We start from the raw sequence: 19,476 nt of genomic DNA on the forward strand, positions 1-19,476 counted from the left end.
CAGTGCACTCACTTGGGGAGTGAATCAGTGGACAGGAGATCTTCCTCTCTGTCTCTCCTCCTCTCTGTGTATCTGACTTTCCAATAAAAATAAATGAATCTTTTAAAAAAATGTAGGTAGATAGATGAAAGATAGATAGACAGACAGACAGACAGATAGTAGTAGTAGTTTATTAAGAAAAAAGTTCCTCCATTAATATTTTACTGCCGCAATGATTACTCCTCCACTTTAGGCTGTAAACACACACACACACACACACACACACACACACACACACACACACACACACACACACACACACTTAGAGCTTCCCATCTCCCAGAAATTTTGTTGTGGCTTTCCTCTTGGGTCCTAAAATCTAAGTTTCTTCTCAGAATAGAAGTTAAGTACTCCAGGTTTTCTTTTTGTATGTAAGAAACCAGAAACTAGTTTACTGTGTGTAGGTGGAAATCACTTTTGAATTTCTGTAAAATATGAAATCTGTGATAGAAAATATGATATGTCACTAAGGGATCACCTTGTAGAAGAGCTTATTTCTAAGGGCTTATCATTGAAAATTTCTAAAATAACATCCGTTTTATGTCACATGGAAGTATTTAGAAATATCCCATGTTATCATTCAAAGAAACCCTGGCATGGTTATAAGTTTTTTTAGCTCAGTAATCTCCTCACTCATGAGTCCCACTATTTAATGACATTCTTAGGAACACTGGTTTGTGTGCGATGACGCCGAGGGTTAGAAATGGAGAAGGCATCTAAAAATGAGGGGAGAAAAGCAGGCTGAGTTACCCAGGATCATCGCTTTGACTGTCTTCAGAGCTTCCTGCTGTCCTTTCAACTCTTAATTGGAATAGGAATAGAAAATAGTCTGAGTAAAATGACAGAAGTTATTTTTCCTGAAATTGGTGAGTTTATGATTGTTTGAGCAGGTCTTCTTACCACTCACCCTGCCCTGCCTTGTCTTAACAGCTGCTGGGAGGTTGTATAAGCACAGGTTGTTGGATGGCTTAAGATCTCTCAAAGGTAAGAAATCAGAAGAAAAAAATAAGACGACTTGTATTTTCCATATACATGTTAAAGGTGAATACATGGAGAACATGAGGTTATGCAGAACTAAATTTTTATTATTGTAGCAGGGCAGCCATCATCTTGCAGGATGATGCATCAAGACAAAGAAAATTAGGGTTTTTATACTTTTACAAAGGCATAGGACTTAATGGGTGGGGGGAGCAGGTGCACAGGGTAAGATTAGCTAAGTGCAGGGTAATGATAAACTAGGCTTACGTGGTGTCAAGCTGACCTATAGCGGTTCCAAGCACCAAGCAGATAATGAGCTCTTACAATAGGGAGTAAAGGCCAGGCGGCATTCCCAGGGACGATAAGACATCCAGCTCTGGCACCTTCCAGAACTCCGGACCTGTGCAAGTCTCTCGCACATGCACAGGGTGTCTTCTTTATGTGGCTCTGGAATGTCTGCCAGACATCCACATCAGCGCTTTTTTAATTATTGCTTTTTAATAATGTTTCTTAGTTGCTTAGGGTACAAAGGTCAAGGGCTACAAGAAAGTGGGTAATACCATTGTTTCTAGACTAATATATTTTTTTTCCTGTATCTGGGATCAGGGGAGAAACAAAGGGGAAAGCCCCCCCCCCCAGCCTCCCAGCCGTCCCAGGTCCCCAGTGCGAGGCGTGCTCCGAGGGTCCTGCTCAAGCAGTTTTGCACATCAACACTTTTTTTAAAAAATAGCATGGATTTTTGGTGATGACAAATATGTCTATTAACTTATTCACTTCCTTGAAAAGCACTGCATTTGAAGAAATGGTTTTTAACGCTACCTAACTCTACTCCTTCCTTGTAAATGTCTCATGACAGCTATCGTCAAATCCTTGGGGAAAATTAGAAAACATGTCCTGCTCCTATATCAGCTCTTGTTTCAACACCTTCACTGTTCCTTTAATTGTTCACACTCAGATTAACATGAGGACGTGCCTAGCATGGTTAACCTTAGGATTATTATTTGCTTCTTTTTTCCATCCTCATTTTCCTAAGGAGTAAAACTCGATGCTAATAAGCTAGAGCCCTTCTTAAAAACTATGGGCTTTGTGCTTGAAGAAGACGAATATCAAGACCTGATCAAACACCTGCCCATTGATGGTGAGTTGCTCCTTCAGTGAAATTTTGGATTCCTATATGAAAATTTTTGAGAATGTATTTGAAATTACAGAAATGTTAAAAATTAGTAAAACACAGGGATCCAGTCATACAAATTCATTAATTCATATAGTAAACTTTGTTGCATGCCTAATAAACTATTAAGAATATAAAGACAAAATATCGGATTTTGTTTAAAGATTTATTTATTTTTATTGGAAAGTCAGATTTTATAGAGGAGAGACAGAAAGATCTTCCATCTACTGATTTACTACCCAAGTGGCCACAATGGCTGAAGCTGAACAGAGCCGAAGCCAGGAGCCAGGATCCTCTTCTGTGTCTTCCACAAGGGTGTAGGGTCCCAAAGCTTTGGGCCATCCTCTACTGCTTTCCAAGATCACAATCAGGGAGCTGGATAGAAAGTGGACAGCTAGGATATGAACTGGCACCCAGGTTGGATCCCGGTGCATGCAAAGTGAGGATTTAGCCACTAGGCTACCGCAACAGACCCAATAACAGTTATTCTTAACCTTCTGAGTTTGTAATCTAGTAAGTTTAAAATGATGACAGGCAATCACAATACATGTAATTATAATACTTAAAGCATTTTCAGTGATATTAAAATGAGGTGGTGGAATTCAGCTTGCCAGGAAGTAGAGCAAAGGACAGCTTGTCAGAAGATGGGTAGAAATTCTACATTTAGACACTGGAGCCAGAGCTGTAGCACAGAGGATTCAGAGGCCACCTGCAATGCAAGCATCCCGTGTGGACACCAATGGATCCCAGCTGCTCCACTTCTAATACAGCTCCCTGCTAATGTGCCAGGGAAAGCAGAAGCTGACCCAAGTACTTTGGCTTCTGTATTCCTGTAAGAGAGCCACATGATGCTCGTAGCTCGCTGCTTCAGCCTAGCCTAGCCCTGCTCTTGCAGCTATTTGGGGAGTGAACCAGTGAATGGAAGGTCTCAACCTCTCTCTCTCACTCTCTCGCTCTCTCTTTCTGTTTCTCCCTCTCTCTGCAGTATCTTTCATAGTTGTAAATTCTTAACATGGGCCTTACCACATGGTATTTAAGAGTTACATGTTAAGAGTAAGAACCAAGTTTTATTCATGTCAACACAAAGCCAGTTAGTTACACCTGTTCTAGCCAGAAGAAGGTAAATTTTCCATAAGCTATATTTTCTTTATTAATGGAAATATATAATTCCCAGTATTTTTATCTACCTATAAAAGGATGTCAATTTTAATCCCATCTTCCAGTACTTTGAAATGTTACTGGAGTTCCATGGTGATCTTGGTTTTGAAGTACCAGTCCTTCTTGAGTACTACTTTTGAAAACAATCGTCCCACAGGAAACAGCATTAGACACCTGTTTCAGGCTATTCGTAAGTCAGTAGAAGTAACTAAAAATACACATTAATTAGCTTTTCATTAATATCTTTAAAAAAAACTAAATAAAAAAACTGAGGCACGCTTTTCCCATATCATCTCTCCATAGGAAATAGATTTGTTTTAGGTCAGAGTTTTGGGGCTTCATAGTCCAAGGCTAGGTTTTTCTCACTGGTTCTGAATTTGTTGATGTCAAGCTTGCTGGCAGGCCCAAGGTCATGCATAGTGATGACAAGAGACAGCAATCGCATGTGTACCTGTGTGGTCTCTTACAAATCCACCAGTATTCACTCATGGGGACTCCACCCAGACGATTCAATCCAATCCAATCATTCTCCAAAAGCCCCCCCTTCAGGAGCCAGCAGTGTGATATAGTAAACTAACCCAGCATTTGCAAAGCTGTCATTCCATTTCAGAGTCCCAGATTGAGTCACAACTGCTCCACTTCTGGTCCAGTTTCCCCTAAGGCACTTTCATAAGCAACTGTTGATGATGAGCCAAGTATTTGGATCATTACCACTCAAGCAGGAGACTCAATTGGAGTTCCTTGCTCCTGGATTGGGTTTGGGGAGTGAACCAGCAGAAAGTAGCTCGCTCACTCTCTTGCTCTCTTTCTCTCTCTCATTCACTCACTCTGTCCTCCTGCCCTCCAAATAATAAAGCTTAAAAAAAAAACTCACATTCAAATGCCAATGCCATAACGAAGTATATATATATATATATTTTTTTAAGATTTATTTATTTATTGGAAAGTCAGATATACAGAGAGGAGGAGAGACAGAGAGGAAGATCTTCCATCCGATGGTTCACTCCCCAAGTGAGCTCAACGGCCGATGCTATGTCAATCCGAAGCCAGGATCCAGGAACTTCTTCCTGGTCTCCCACATGGGTGCAGGGTCCCAAAGCTTTGGGCCATCCTCGACTGCTTTCCCAGTCCACAGACAGGGAGCTGGATGGGAAGTGGAGCTGCCGGGATTAGAACCTGCGCCCATATGGGATCCCGGTGCGTTCAAGGCGAGGACTTTAGCTGCTAGGCCATACCGCCGGTCCCATGAAGTATATTTCTAATCCCTTAGTATCATTTTAACACAAGACTTTGTGTTTAGAAACCTAATATTTCACACATGGACCTCGGAGGGACATTCAGGACCCAAATTAATACTCAGATCATAGGCACAAGAGAATAAGACGTCTTCTATGAGGTACTGTCCCTCTATCATGCTGTCTCTTTTTAGTAACCTATTTAAAAGAAAAATACAAAGTAAATATTGAAGGTGTTTAAATATTGTCAAAATTTCATTAGATTCATCAAAGTTCTTTTTATGTAAAAGAGCAACAGTCTAAACCATTCTGTGGGTTCAAGACAGAAATATAGATTGGCAATGTTCTATATCAAATATTTCCTGCTGGAGAATTTTTCTGGTCTAATTTTCTCTCCAGTGTTATAATCCATGAACTATAGAGTTCTTCCGGACAGAGCAGAGAGGGCCATGCATGCAGGGTCAGCCCAGTTTTCTATGGGCACGGTTCACTCTCTGGCTAGAATAATAAATTATATTAGCTATTTAAAGTAAGAGGTCTTTGAATAATCAGGTTTATTTTTTCTCATTTTTTATTTGGAATCAAACAGGATAAAATTCTAGAGAAAAATCCAAACATGTATGCATGATGTTTATACCTTATTCCTTTCTATTAACATCTTCTTGTATATGCTTCTAACAGATGCAGAGGAGGTAAACTTGGAGGTTGTAATGGATGAAGGGAATCTTTTTACAGGTGGGCTTGATTTTGACTAATTGGTTATTAAAAACTGTTATTAAATTCTACAAAAAGCAAATTTCTAGTAATATTCTTCAGACAGGAAATAAATATATAAATGCAATAAATTATATAGATACAATGCTTTAAGTAAAGTAAAATATGGGCAGAATGGCTGCTTGCACCTGAGGAAGAAAGTTTAAGAAATGGTTTAACAGAGTTGACACCAACCTCTGAGCTGATTCTTACGCAGTACTCTCTGAATAGAAGAAAACAGAAACATCTATTGAGAGAAAGGGTACACTAGTGGAGTAAGAGACCTCAAGGTGAATGTTGATAACTTTGTTAAAGAATAGAAACTAGAGTTTATCAGAAACACATAAAGATATTGCTGAGAAGTACCAAGAGACTAATGACAGTTGGGCATCATAACAACCTTTCACATAGTATACAATATTCTTTAATTGTACCAAATTAGGAGATTCGCAGTGTGCCAAAAATGGAAGTATAACGACTTTAAAATAGGTAGGAAAGAGAATAGTTAAGTGGCACAGTGTGGCTAGGGAAGAAATGAAGTTATGGTAGAAATTATGCTCTAGCTGAAGAGTCATTTTCTTGGAATTAGAAACTCTAGCAACCCCAGGAAGCATCTTGGGAGAAACAACCCAGTGCGCGCTTCTTGCTGGATACTTGTAGAGTTGATGGCTTCATTTCTCAGATGTTCCCCACAGCAGAATTGCACAATAGTTCCAGGGGATAAAAAGGAAGAATTTTTCCATGCTGTAATTGAAAATGAGTAGAGCATTCAAACTGTTGGCCTAAAATGCCTCTACCACTTACAGAAAAGAAGCACGGTGAAGAAAGACTCCCATATCACCCTGCAAGCTGATGGGAAGAGAGGTGCACGGGACAGAGATGAACGATGATTTCGGTCTCATAACTCATTGCCACACCTTGACCGTTGTGTCTTTGCCCTTGCTTATGATAGCTGAGTCGGCCTTGTTTCCTCGCATCATTTTATGTTAAAGTTCTTAGAATAACAACATCTCTACATGTTAGCTTTTCTGTGACACAAAAATGAGCAGCAACTTGAGAGGGTTTAACTAACCTTCCCTTAGGGAAGGAAGCATAAAGTTAATGTAAAAAAAAAATAGTGGATTAAGATTCTGTCTGTATAAATATTATTGAAGGGAAGGAAGTGAAGGAGGGATGAGGCACGAGAGATGAGTAAGGGAGCAAGGGAATATGATTGTTCTCTTGGAATTACACCTATGAAATGCATAAAATCTGTTTTGTTCCTATTAATAAAATCATGCCTCATAAGACTATTTTGTAATATAGAAATATTATTTTTATGATTTTTCAAACATTCACTTTTTGATTTTTAAGGTGAAAAGATTGATATTAGTAACCTGGAAAATTTTCTTGAAGATTTGGGGATACAGCTTACAAAAGAAAAAGTGATGCAGCTGTTAAATAATCTGCCAACTGATAGTGAGTATTAAAAAATATCCTAGGGGCTGGTGTGTGGCTGGTGGTTTAGGTATGTGTTAAGATCTCACCTCTGACATCAGAGTACCTTGGTTCAGTTCCTGTTCCAGCTTCTAATTAAGGGTCCGTGCTGAATGCTCTCATAGTTGGGTTCCTGCAACCCACAAGAGAAACCTGGGTTGAGCTTCTGAATCCTAGCTTACACCTCAGCTGTTGTGGGCATTTAGGGAGTGGGTCAGCAGATGGGACCTCTCTGTGTATGCATGTGTCTGTGTCTACCACTCAATAAGTAAATATTACCATAATAATATTGTATGAGTATATTAACATAATAAAATTAACATATATATCAAGGCAGGCATTTGGTATAGAAAGTAGGATGTTGTTTGAGGCACATCTCATGAGAGAATGCCTGGGGTGAAATTTCAGTCCCACACTGGACTTTTATTTCTGCTAATGTGCACCATGGGACGCAGCAACTGGTGCCCCAAGTATCTGAGTCCCTGCTACTCGCGTGGAGGATGTAGATTAAATTCTTTCCTGACTTCCCCTGGCCCCACCCCAGCAGCTGCAAGCACTTGGGGAGCAAATTATAATTTTTAATGTACTATGGTAGACTTTGAAGGTTGAGCATACTCCGTGTGTAAAAAATGTTTCATGCCTCCCACTACCAAAATGCTTTCCTCAAGTTGAGGTTCACTTCCGTTCCCAAGTTTTATTCTTGGAAGCAAAAAAATATCAGTCCCTATCAGTTGCATAATTTGCAAAGAATTTCTCCCATTCTGTTATTTTTTCTGTTCATTGCTTCTTCACTTTGTTGATCAATTTCCTTTGCTGCACGGAAGCTTCTTAGTTTGATGTAGTCCCAATTGTTTATTTTGGTATTGATCGCCTGGGCTTTTGGCGACTTTTCTAAGACTTTACCAATGCTTATATCTTGTAGAATGCTTCCTGTGTCTTCTAATAGTTTGAGGTTCTCTGGGTTGTTGAAGGGCTATACTGTATTCTAGGGGTAAACATTGAGGGGGAGAGGGCTTAGGAAGGGCAGGAGAGGAAATCCCTGAGCCTAAAGAACTTTATCATGATTTTTAATTAATTTTAGAAACAGTAAAAGTAAACCAGGCAAAAAGTGAAGACTATAAATTTTTAGAATGAAACATTTAAAGATCAGCTTTATAGATTATGCGTGCTTTGTGCATTTTTCAATAACTGCATTGTTGCCTGAGACCTTCCCCTATCTGACAGGCAAAGGGAAGGTATATAAGAAGAGACTGATGAAAGAATTGAATAATGCTAAAGGTAAGTGAGACATGCTGAAAAGGCATGTGAAGCTGATCTTTTTCTATTATTTTTTAAAACATTCCAATTTTGCAATTTCCAGTTATTAATCCTGATTTCCCAACCATTTATTAGTTCAGCATTTACTTTTATACATTTTGAGACATTATGGCCATCAAAATTGCTTAGCTATAGTAGAAAAAAATGTGGCTCCAAAATAAAGTTGTGGACCCATTGCGGTAGCCCAGCAGCTACAGTCCTCACCTTGCACAACCAGGATCCCATATGAGCACCAATTCTAATCCCAACAGCCCTACTTCCCTTGCAGCTGCCTGCCTGTGGCCTGGAAAGGCAGTTGAGAATGGCCCAAAACCTTGGGACGCTGCATCCGCGTGGGAGACCCAGAAGAGTCTTCTGGGCTCCTGGCTTCGAATCAGCTCAGCTCTGGCTGTTACGGCCACTTGAGCAATGAATCAGTGGACAGGAGGGCTTCCTCTCTGTTTTTCCTCCTCTCTGTATATCTGACTTTCCAATAAAAATAAATAAAATCTTTTTTTAAAAAAATTAAGTTGCACATCAAAATAGTAGGAAAAGCCAGAGACCAGCATTCAAATCACTAGGACATTTTGTAGCCATTTGATGTTGGAATAGCATATTATGTAAACAATTGGGGATCTGGGAACTACCCATTCTCCGCTTGCAAATTGGCTTCCTACTAATTTACATCCTGCGAGGCAGCAGGTGACTCCTTGAGTGTTAGGGTCCTTACCATCTGTGTGGATTAGACCAAGACCTGGCCCACGCCCCGCTATTACAGGCATTTGGGGAGTGAGCCAGTGGCTGGATATTATCTCTCTGTGTCTCCCTAACTTTTTCTTTTTCTCTGTGACTTTCAAGTGAAAATAATATCATTTTTTTAGAATTCCAGGACATCACCATAAATTATTAATTAATTCATTGATTTATTTTTCTCCACTGATTTAGCAAGTTTCAAATCATGCTGTACAGACATATTTACAAAAGCTAATTTTGGTTTTGCCCTAGCTTGCCAGAAACTTGTAACTCCACATTGTCTTCTCTTTAAAATTCTCCTAAAAGTCATAACAGACTCCCACAGATCACAGTTTAGGGATTCACAATTTAGATACCAAAACCAGCTTTACTGAAATAGTTAATTGTTCTTTGTTCTTCATTCTTTACATATTATTGATGCTTAGGCATGCTCTAGAAATATCCATCTGTTACATCATACAAATATTTCTCCTGTCTATTCCCTTCTTTCCTAAGGAACAAAGGTATCTTTGGATAAGGTGGAAACATTCCTGAAAAGTGCAGGAGTTAACCTCAAAGAGAAAGACACCCGGGTCCTTAAAGACCACCTACCAGTTGACGGTAAGACTTTTGAATACCAATATGCCCCTTAGTAAAACTTTGAACATGAACTTCCTATCAAGGTTGGGATGCTTGAAGCTAGAACATATATGAAAAAAATATAATCCCTTGATCACAGCAGGCAGACTTAGCTCAAAGTTAACCATATAGCAGGATTGCAAGAAAGGGGCCGACACAAGTGGAACATGTTAATACTGAATTATAGCACTAACAAGAATGCTTGGGATATTAACCTTTCAGTCCTTAATGCTAATGAGCATAAATAACAGTTATCTATACTCTAGTCCTGATGTATGCAAGGCACTGCTCTAAGCACTTCACATCGATCAGATTGTTTAACTTTCCAAGCAATTCTACAAGGTATTTTCTATGTTTTCCCCATTTTGCATAGGAGGAGCCAAGGCACAAGGAAGTTACTAACTTGCACAAAATCAAGAGAGGGTGAAAAAATTGGCTTTAGAAGCTTTCTGTTAGCCACAGTGCTTTACTACCATGAACTAGTAGAATTTACAAATTTAAGAGGATATTTACAAATTTAAGAGTAATGCTGTGAATAAAATTAACTAAAGTTAACTCCTCTAACAGGACATAGTCCCTGCAGGTGAACACAAGAACCACAATTGGAGCAGCCCAGACCAAGCCAGGGAAAGGTACCCACTGGCATACATTTGGCATAGGTTGGGGCCGGACCAGGCTGAACCAGTTCACATCGCCTGCTGGCGAATCCGAGCACCAGAACAAGTGTGGGCCAGGTTCAGTCATAACACATACCAGTACACATTACGGCTGGGACTGGGTGCCTGCTGGGCTGGGCCAGGCTGTAACCCTCACCAGTGTCAGCAGGAATTGGGGATGGGTTGGACCAAGCCAGGCTACAGCACCAACTGGCAAAAACCGAGATGAGGGCGACCTTGTTGGACTGGGCCACAGCATCCCACCAGCACATGTGAGAACCAGGGGGGCAGGGGGCATAGCTGGTAGGGGGAATATGGAGGGCTGCCCTTGCTGGACCACCACTCCCACTGGAGAGCTTGAGTTGAGATGGGGGCAGACCAGACCAGGCAGGGCTGTAACACCTGTGGGCCTCATGTGAGATAGATCAGGGAAAATCCAAGTTTGGGGTGACTGCTGCTACTGGTACAAGCAAAATCAGAGTGGGTGAGGGTTAGTTGGGCTTTGCCACGGCATCAGCTGACAGAGGCTGGCACTGAGGGCTAATTCTGTCAAGTTAAACTGCAGAACCACCTGGAGAGTGCAGATTCCGGGAATGGGAGTGGGCCCAGTAGGGAAATAGTGGGCACTTCCCTCTGGGGTTATCATTCCCACTGGAGAGCGTGAAAACCAGGACTGGGATAGCAGTGGCTAGACAGAATGGCACCTGCCAGCATGTGTGTAGGCTGGATAGTGGGACTGGTTGGGTGGAACTAGGCTTCAATGCCCATTGACATGTATGAGAGCTAAATGGGATGTGGGACAGACTGTACATACTGGCAAGCATGGGAACCAGGGCAGGGTACAGACCTGATGGGGGTTATTGCAGTCATTCCAACTAGGCTGCAGCTCCTACTAGTTTGTGTGAGGGCCGAATGTGTGGTGGGCAGAATCAGGCTGAATTGCAACACCCCATTGGTTTGTGTGGATGACAGGGCTAGAAACAGAAATGACCCAGCAATTGTAACCACCGGCATGTGCATAAGCTGATTGGGGCAAAGGACTGTGCCAGACCCAGTACTGGTGAGCACACACACAAGAATTAGGTCTGGGATCACCTCAGACGAAGTTTCTTTGGGAATCCCTCCAACTGAACTACTGATCTCAGAATCCCAACCATGAAGAGAAGTGCAGGTTCCATGGTGGGCCGTGGAGTGCAGGTGTCAAAGCTGAGCCTCTTCAGAGGCTCAGACAGAGCAGTGGACAGCAATCCAGGTGCACATGGAGGATATGGCAGTCCATCAGAACCTGCAGAAGACACCTGGTACCACAACACAGGACAGAGAACAAAACAAATCAATCAACTACTCCAGCCATGTGTTAACAGTTAAAATCTGGGCAAATGGAGACTCTAAATTGAACTATGTCAGCCAGCAGATTCTGGAGAGATTTCATCATGCTTGAAATAGTGAGATTGGCAGTGATTCAGAACTGCTGAACGATCAAAACCACTTGAGCTGGACACTCAGAGTATGCCCCATGCTGGGGACCTGGGATGGGTGGGAGGCTGGGTGGGGCTTCTCCCTTTTTGTCCCCCCTTACTCCAGATACAGAAGAAATAATAATAATAATGTAGAAATAATGGTATTACTCATTTTCATGTAGCCCTAGACCCTTTGTGCCCTAATCAACTATGTAAAAATTATCAAATAAAATATTTTTTTAAAAAATTAACTAAAGTTGACACAAAAAGTTATTGGAAAATGAATATGAAAAATTATGAATGAATTTCAAATTTTTACACTTAAATAAACATATCTTATAATTGCAATTTCCATGAATTTTTTGAAATATTCTCATATTAGAAATAACTCATGACAGTGGAACTGAAAAAATTCACGAAAAAACAATATAGCAAAATGTTTATTAAAAATTGTTTTAAAATAAATAAGTAAGTAAATAAATAAAGCAAATTTAAAAAAAATAAACACAGCTTCATCAGGAAATATTTTGGGCTGCCTCCCTCCAGAACAAATAGTAAAAGGATAAGATTAATGCAAGTCATTAAGTAACACTTGTTTTTTTTAAAGATTTGTTTATTTTTCTTGGAAAGTCAGATTTACAGAGTGAAGGAGAGACAAAAAGATCTCCCATTCACTGACTCATTCCCCAAGTGGTCGCATTGGCCAGAGCTGAGCCAAGCCAGGAGTCAGTCTCTCGTGTGGGTACAGGGTCCCATGGTTTTGGGCCATCCTCAACTGCTTTCCCAGGCCACATCAGGGAGTTGGAAGGAAAGTATAACAGCCAGGCTACAAACTGGCACCCATATGCAATCGGGTGCATGTAAGGCAAGGACTTTAGCCACTAGACTACCGTACCAGAACCAACAACACTTTTCTGATCAGTAGAACTTATCATGCTTTCATTCTACTTTAATGCATGACATTTCAAGTACCAGCTTTTGCCTTACAAGAGATAAGCATTTTTTCCAAAAATAACTCTTCTTAAATCCCTTGTATACCTCATTTACTCTCCCAATGCGATAAATTTGCTGTAGATACTTGAGACTGCCCCTCTTTCTTTGTATCTGGAAATATTACTAGCACAGTGATCAAAAGTGCAAGGCAATAAATGCAGTTCTTTTTTAAAAATTCTTGTGGAGCACTTTGTACATCTGTGTAATCATCTGAGATAGGATAGAAAATTGTTTCAGGGCCCATTGGTTTCATACAAATTTAAGGGAATGATGTCATCTGTACTTTCATGGGTGGGGACATTTTTTTCTGCCAAGGGTCATTTACATACTTGTAACATCATTCACAGTGCTCTACAATATAAAATTTTCAACTTGAAAATTCATCTGCAATGAATGTGCTGAATTTTGAGTTCCACTGTGTTTGTCTTGGCAGAGCTGGACCAAGTGATTTCACAAGCCGTTCACGGCCCATATGCTGGATACTCCCCACTTCTGCTCTGTTGGTACAGATCTTTATCAAAACAAAAACAAGTTCATCCTTGTCCTTTTTAAGGTATCATATTATTAGCTAAAACTAGTGCAAAGGGGCCAGCATGATGGCTTAATTAGCTAACCATCTGCCAACAAGCACCAGCATCCTATATAGGTGCTAGTTCATGTCCCAGCTGCTCCACTTTCCACCCAGCTCTCTGCTTAAGGCCTAGGAAAGCAGCAGAGGCTGCCCGAAGCCTCGGGATCCTGGAAGAAGCTCCTGGCTCCTGGCTTCAGATTGGCTCAGCATCCAGCCATTGTGGAGTGAACCAGAGGATGAAGATCTTTCTCTGTTTCTCCTCTCTGTAAATCTGCTTTTCCAATTAAATAAACAAATATTTTTAAAACTAATATGAAACTATTAATTATATTACTGATATGTTTAAAATATTAATATGCCAACCATATTCATAAAAAATCACATCAACAATCATATTTATAACATTACTCATGGGCTATATACAGTATGTGACCAAATATAAATATGTGACCAAAACATAATCTCACCAATCATATTGTTGGTGACATGATCTTTTGTTCATCATGTGGATGGTAAGATATAATCACATCAACAATATAATTTTGGGCCCAGCACAGTAGCCTAGAGTTAAATCCTCACCTTGCACATACTGAGTTCCTATGTGGGTGCCAGTACATTTCCCAGCTGTTCCACATCCCTCCCAGCTTCCTGCTTGTGGCCTAATAAAGCAGTCAAGGACAGCCCAAAGCCTTGGGACCCTGCACCGGTAAGAAACTCATGGCTCCTGACTTCAGAATGAAATCCTGGGGAATGAACTAATGGATGAAGATCTTACTCTCTGTATCTCCCCTTCTCTCATAAATCTGCCTTACCAATAAAAAATAAATATTTAATATATATATAATATAAAACTGTAAAAGAATACCAATAAGAAATTTATGTATACTGTAAAGCCAATGCATTTTCTATATAATTGCATTTTGCTGTAACTGAATTTTATAAGCGTTTATGGAGCATTATTCATGTGCAAACCACTAAACTAATGACTAGATAACAGTAGGAATACAAAGTGATTCTTTGTATCTCACTGTAAAGGGAGTTTACAGTCCCAGGAGAGTACAGGTTCTGTAACAGTATGTTTCTGAGCAGTGAGGCGTTGGCATCCTTGGCCAAGCCCTAAGTAAGAAGTGAGGATGTCTGTCAGCATCTTGAAAGTTCCAAACTGAATCCCAACTATTAGAATGGTAACATCTGCTGTTACCCCAACAGTCCATATGGTGTTTCTCAAATTTGTAATTTTGCAAACTGTTGACAACAAATCTACTAATTTTAGTGGCTTCAAACTCAGGGTGAGAAATGCTGATGAAAGAAACTAGGAACAATGTCAATAAAAAGCAGTTTCAGGTGAGAAACAAAGTTGTCATGCTGCGTGGACATTCCTGGACTACATCATGGTATGAAAATGCTGGCAGTCAGAGCTTCCAGACCTGCACAGTAACAGTCAGATCTCTTAGTGCCAAAGCCACTGTAAACTTGGATATAAAATTGGCATGGGCAAAATGGAAATTTTTGGCAATTTTTTTAAATTGTAAAACAAAAAAATCTCTCTTACAGAATAACTTAATAAGTTGTCCTAAGAAAAGAGGCGTGCTTTGAGCTTCACTCTTGCACTGTATTGTCTGGATCTGGACAGTTTGGAGGGCAAATAACAGTCACTGCAGCCACTAAGCTGATAAGTTTCTGAAGGGATAAAATGATAAACTTCCAAGAAAATGTGTTTAAAAGCTTGAATTATATGTTTCTACTTTATAATGAAAGGATTTTATAATATCATTTTTCTATAAATGTTTTTATCTTGAAGATCATGGGAAGACTGATTTGAACATGTTGATGAATGAAGTTAAAAAGATTACAGGTGAGTGAGATGCTACCACACACGTTATACTGTATGATGTTTATGTGCAGTAAGAAGCTGTGTTTCAACACAACGTTTCCTCTGTTTGGTCATTTTAACAATGTATTGGGCATTTCTAACATGCCAGGCATTGTTCTAGGCACTGGGGGTACCTCAGTAAATAAAACAAACTTCATTCCCCTCCTAGAGCTTATATTCTAAGGGGAAACAAGCAACAAAACAGGAAATCTTCTTGCGATACCTAGCCCCCGCCTGGCACACCAGAATCCCACATGGGTGTCAGTTCAAGTGCTGACTCCTGCACTTCACTAGCTCCCCGCTGATGTGACTGGGAAAGCAGCAGAAGATGGCCCAGGTGCTTGGGCTCCTGCGTCCAGGTGGGAGACCTGGGGAAAACCCTGGGTTCCCGGCTGTGGCCTGTACCAGCCCCAGCTGTTGTGGCCATTTGGGATCATCATGTGGAAGATCTTTCTGTAACCTGCCTTTGAAATAAATAAATTTTACAAATAATTAAGTGATCAAACCTTTAAAAAATAAAATTAATATGTAAGTATATACTATGAATATGGCATTGCTAGAAAGTGATGAATGGCTAAAGAAAATAAAAAGTAGAAAACAGCAAAGGACATTGGTGGAGCAGGATGTGTGGGAGAAGCCTTTACGTCTTTAAATCGATAATCAGGACTCCTAGAGTAGGTAACGTTTGAGCACACGAAGGAGGTAAGGATTTTGGCTGTGTAGGGATTTAGAGATGGAGTGTGACAGGCAGAGGAAACAAAGACTCGCGAACAGCAGTGTTTCCAAAGTGTTCAAAGACTAGCAAGAAGGTCAGTTAAGCTAAGTAACTAAAAAAAAAAACTGCACAGTAGATAAAACCACCTCCTGTGGTGCTGTCATCCCATATGATCAGTGGTTCGTGCCCCGGCTGTTCTACTTCCTGTCCAGGTCCATGACAATGCACTGTGAAGGCTGGGCAGGATGGCCAAAGTGCATGAGTCACTGCACCCATGCTGCACACCTAAAGGAAAACTTGTGCCTTCAACTTGGCTGTTGTGTGGCCATTTGGAGTGAACCAGCACATGGAAACTCTCTCTCTCTCACCTTTTCACTGTCTCAGCCTCTCCCTCTCTCTGTGTGTAACTTTGCTATTGAAATTTTAAAAAGAAAAAAGTAACAGAAGACAAGAAGAAAGGAAATGGATACTAAATCCGCCAGGACTATCAAAGTTCTCCAAGAAATTGGCCTTATTTTCTGAGATAAGGGAAAGCTGTTGTAAGGTTTAGAGCAGAGACTTGATGGGATTTCATGTTTTAATCATATTTCTGGGATGTATGGGACCTGTAGAGTAACAAATGTTAGGGTTAATGGTGACATAAACCAGAGTAGAAAGCAAGGGAAATGACAAATAATAACAGTTGGGTTCTGGGTATACTTTTTGCACAATTTAGTTCTTTTAATAAAGAGAAAGGGAGTGGGAGAAGGAGGGAGGGAGGGAGAGAGACAAAAATTGATGTTCCACACACTAGTTCACTCCCGAGGTGGCTGCGGCATCCAAGGCTGAGCTAAGCCAAAACCAGGTTGTGAACTACACTGAAACTGTCCAGTTTGTAAGAATACGAGCATGAGAAAAAGGTGCTTTGCTCCTCTTCCTGCAGCTGAAAAATATTTTACATCTATTTCAATATACACATATTATACATGTGTATGTATAAGTGTGAGAAGGTCTTCAAGAAGTTCATGGGAATGTTCTTATGAAAAAATTTCATAAATTTCAGCCTTTTCGGGGCCCGGCGTGGTGGCGCAAGTGGTTAAGGTTCTCGCCTTGCACGCCCAGGATCCCATATGGGCGCCAGTTCTAATCCCGGCAGCCCCACTTCCCTTCCAGCTCCCTGCCTGTGGCCCGGGAAGGCAGTCGAGGACGGCCCAAAGCTTTGGGACCCTGCACCCATGTGGGAGACCAGGAAGAGGCTCCTGGCTTCGGATCGGCATAGCATCGGCCGTTGCGCTCACTTGGGGAGTGAATCATCGGACGGAAGATCTTCCTCTCTGTCTCTCTTCTCTGTATATCCGCCTTTCCAATAAAAAAAAATAATAATAATAATAAAAAATTTCAGACTTTTCCTACCAAAATAAAATTTTTTCTATTTTCCAGGAACATTTTTCCTTACATTTTAAAGATTACTATTTTATAATTTTTTTAAAATATTGCTCCATGAACATTGTAAGGACCCACATAGATACTGATAGACAACATTAGCATTTTATCCATGTTGTTATATTATCATGATATAAAAATATCACGTATCACTAACACTGTGTCCCTTTTTACTAAAGGAGAGAAGATTCATGTTAGAGATGTGAGAGATTTTCTGGGAAACATGGGAGTAAAGATGACAAATAAGGAGCACAAAAGATTGATGAAAAAACTGCCAGTGTCTTGTAAGTGTGTGAGCGTATTCCACTTCACCCATGTCTAAAACTACGCTGTGCAGAGCTCTGCCTTCCATCTTAGGGAAGCATGACCTCGGCTTCCTTGAATCCTTTCCTCTAAAAACTTCAGGGAAACTTTGGTTGTAAAGTTTTGCATTAAGAATTTTAACATCTGAAATAATGTCATTTTAAGAAAAAACCTTTTTAGAGGCAGACACGTTTCTTGGTACTTAGGAGGATAGGATGGCACGCCTGTCACAGAGTGGCTGAGTTTGATTCAGCAGCACTCTCACTTCCAGCTTCCTGCTAATGCAGACCCTGTGAGGCCCAAGCCACGGCTCCCTCCTACGTGGATGATTCCAGCGGAGTTTCTGGCTTCCTGGTTTGCCAGACCATTGTGGGCGTTTGGGGAGTGGATGAGTGATGGACATTCTATTGCTCTCTCTCAGACTCTGTACGTCTGCCTCTCAAATAAATAAAAATTAAATGTATGCGCACCTTTTTTCAATTTTGTACTGGAAATTTTAACATTTGAAAATTGTTATGTCAATTTTTAAAAAATTTTAAAGACCAAATCCTACCTAGTACTTCTGAAAATACTGTTCTTATCTCTTAGATTTTGATTTAGAAACAGGGACCTCTTCGGTCAGAAGTTCTATCATAGGGCAAACAAGTTGTTTTTTGTTTTTGTTTTTTTCTCTTGGAAGAAATATAAGGTTGAAAGCATAAGGTGAAAGAAGAAAGAACAGAAAGAACTGAAGAAGGGGCTGACATGGTGACTCAAAGCTAATCCTCCACCTTGCAGTGCTGGCATCGGGTGCTGGTTCATGTCCAGGCTCGTCCTCTTCCCATCCAGTTCCCTGTTTATGACGTGGGAAAGAAGGGGACGGTGGTTTATGTGCTTGAGCCCCAGTACCAATGTAGGGGCTGTAGAGGAGACTCCTGATCCTGGCTTTGTATCAGCTGAGCTCTGCCCATTGTGGTCACTTGGAGAGTGAGCCAGTGGATGGAAGATCTTTCTCTGTATCTCCTTTTCTTCTGTATATCTGATTTTCACACAAAAATAAGTAAGTCCATAAGGGAAAAAAAGAAAGAAAATGAAGCCAAATTAGGAGAAAATAGAGGGAAAAACTATCAGTATTTTAACATTTTGGGGTACCTCCAACAATAGCTTTGTATCCTATCCAGTTAGTAGGCTCATTACATTGAGTTTTACAAATTTATTTTCACTACAAAAAGAACAAAATGTGATAAATTTATGAATTTACCTTTCTCTAAGTATACACATTGGTTTTTATGACTTCAAGAATATGATTGCTTTGTCCTACAGATGATAAAAGTATTTTTAAGAAAGAATTACTAGATGCCGTGAAACCTTTCAAACGTGAGTGGAAAAAACTATATTTTCTAGTACATTTTTCTGAACAAAAATAAGTATAAAAAGATATGTTTTATTCAGCAACTAGTCAATTGACCACTAGGTGCTTGGCACTCAGAAGTAACTTGGAATATATAGTGTAGCACACAAAAAATGTAATTACTAATAACCAAGTAATATTACTGCTTTATTATATTACCAGTTTTTCTGTATACTGTGTGTATCGTGAATTTAACTCTTACTGGACATTTTATGTATCTATCCTCACTTAACCCTAAAATTTTAGTCTAAGAATTTCACTGTGTCATTTTAAAAATATCCTTTGTAAACATTGCTTTTAATGACTAGGTCATGTGGTTGTATTAGAACATCTTTCTCCTAGTTTTCAACATCTAGGTAATCTCCAGGATTTTGTTTGTATGCGTGCAATCTTGGCACTTAAATTTTGATCAATGTTAAAGTTATCTTCTTTGGATGTATTCTTCCAACAGAGCTTGAATGCTAACCATGGAGAAGCTTTGATGTAAGCCTCAATTTGCTTCCCCAAGAGCTGAGTTAATTCGTACCTTCATATTGTGAAAGTAACTATAACCACTATGTCCCACCCACAATATGTTATTTTTAGGTTATTTGGTTCTTATTAATTTGATACATAG

The 19,476-nt window shown here is 40.1% G+C and overlaps 1 protein-coding gene across 1 annotated transcript in view; it reads left to right on the forward strand.

Moving 5' to 3' along the window:
* Window positions 1–19,476, forward strand: part of EFCAB13 (EF-hand calcium binding domain 13) — a 191,792-nt gene that overhangs the window by 170,776 nt on the left and 1,540 nt on the right. Inside the window, exons 94-102 of the mRNA XM_040989343.1 lie at window positions 970–1,023; window positions 2,051–2,155; window positions 5,263–5,316; window positions 6,688–6,792; window positions 8,035–8,088; window positions 9,355–9,459; window positions 14,959–15,012; window positions 17,347–17,451; window positions 18,773–18,826. Of these exons, the coding sequence (XP_040845277.1) occupies window positions 970–1,023; window positions 2,051–2,155; window positions 5,263–5,316; window positions 6,688–6,792; window positions 8,035–8,088; window positions 9,355–9,459; window positions 14,959–15,012; window positions 17,347–17,451; window positions 18,773–18,826 (690 nt within the window). The remainder of the gene's footprint in view (window positions 1–969; window positions 1,024–2,050; window positions 2,156–5,262; window positions 5,317–6,687; window positions 6,793–8,034; window positions 8,089–9,354; window positions 9,460–14,958; window positions 15,013–17,346; window positions 17,452–18,772; window positions 18,827–19,476) is intronic.

Source organism: Ochotona curzoniae, unplaced genomic scaffold (genome assembly GCF_017591425.1).
Source record: "Ochotona curzoniae isolate NIBS_2020 unplaced genomic scaffold, NIBS_Ocur_1.0 contig_523, whole genome shotgun sequence".
Lineage (NCBI taxonomy): Eukaryota > Metazoa > Chordata > Mammalia > Lagomorpha > Ochotonidae > Ochotona > Ochotona curzoniae.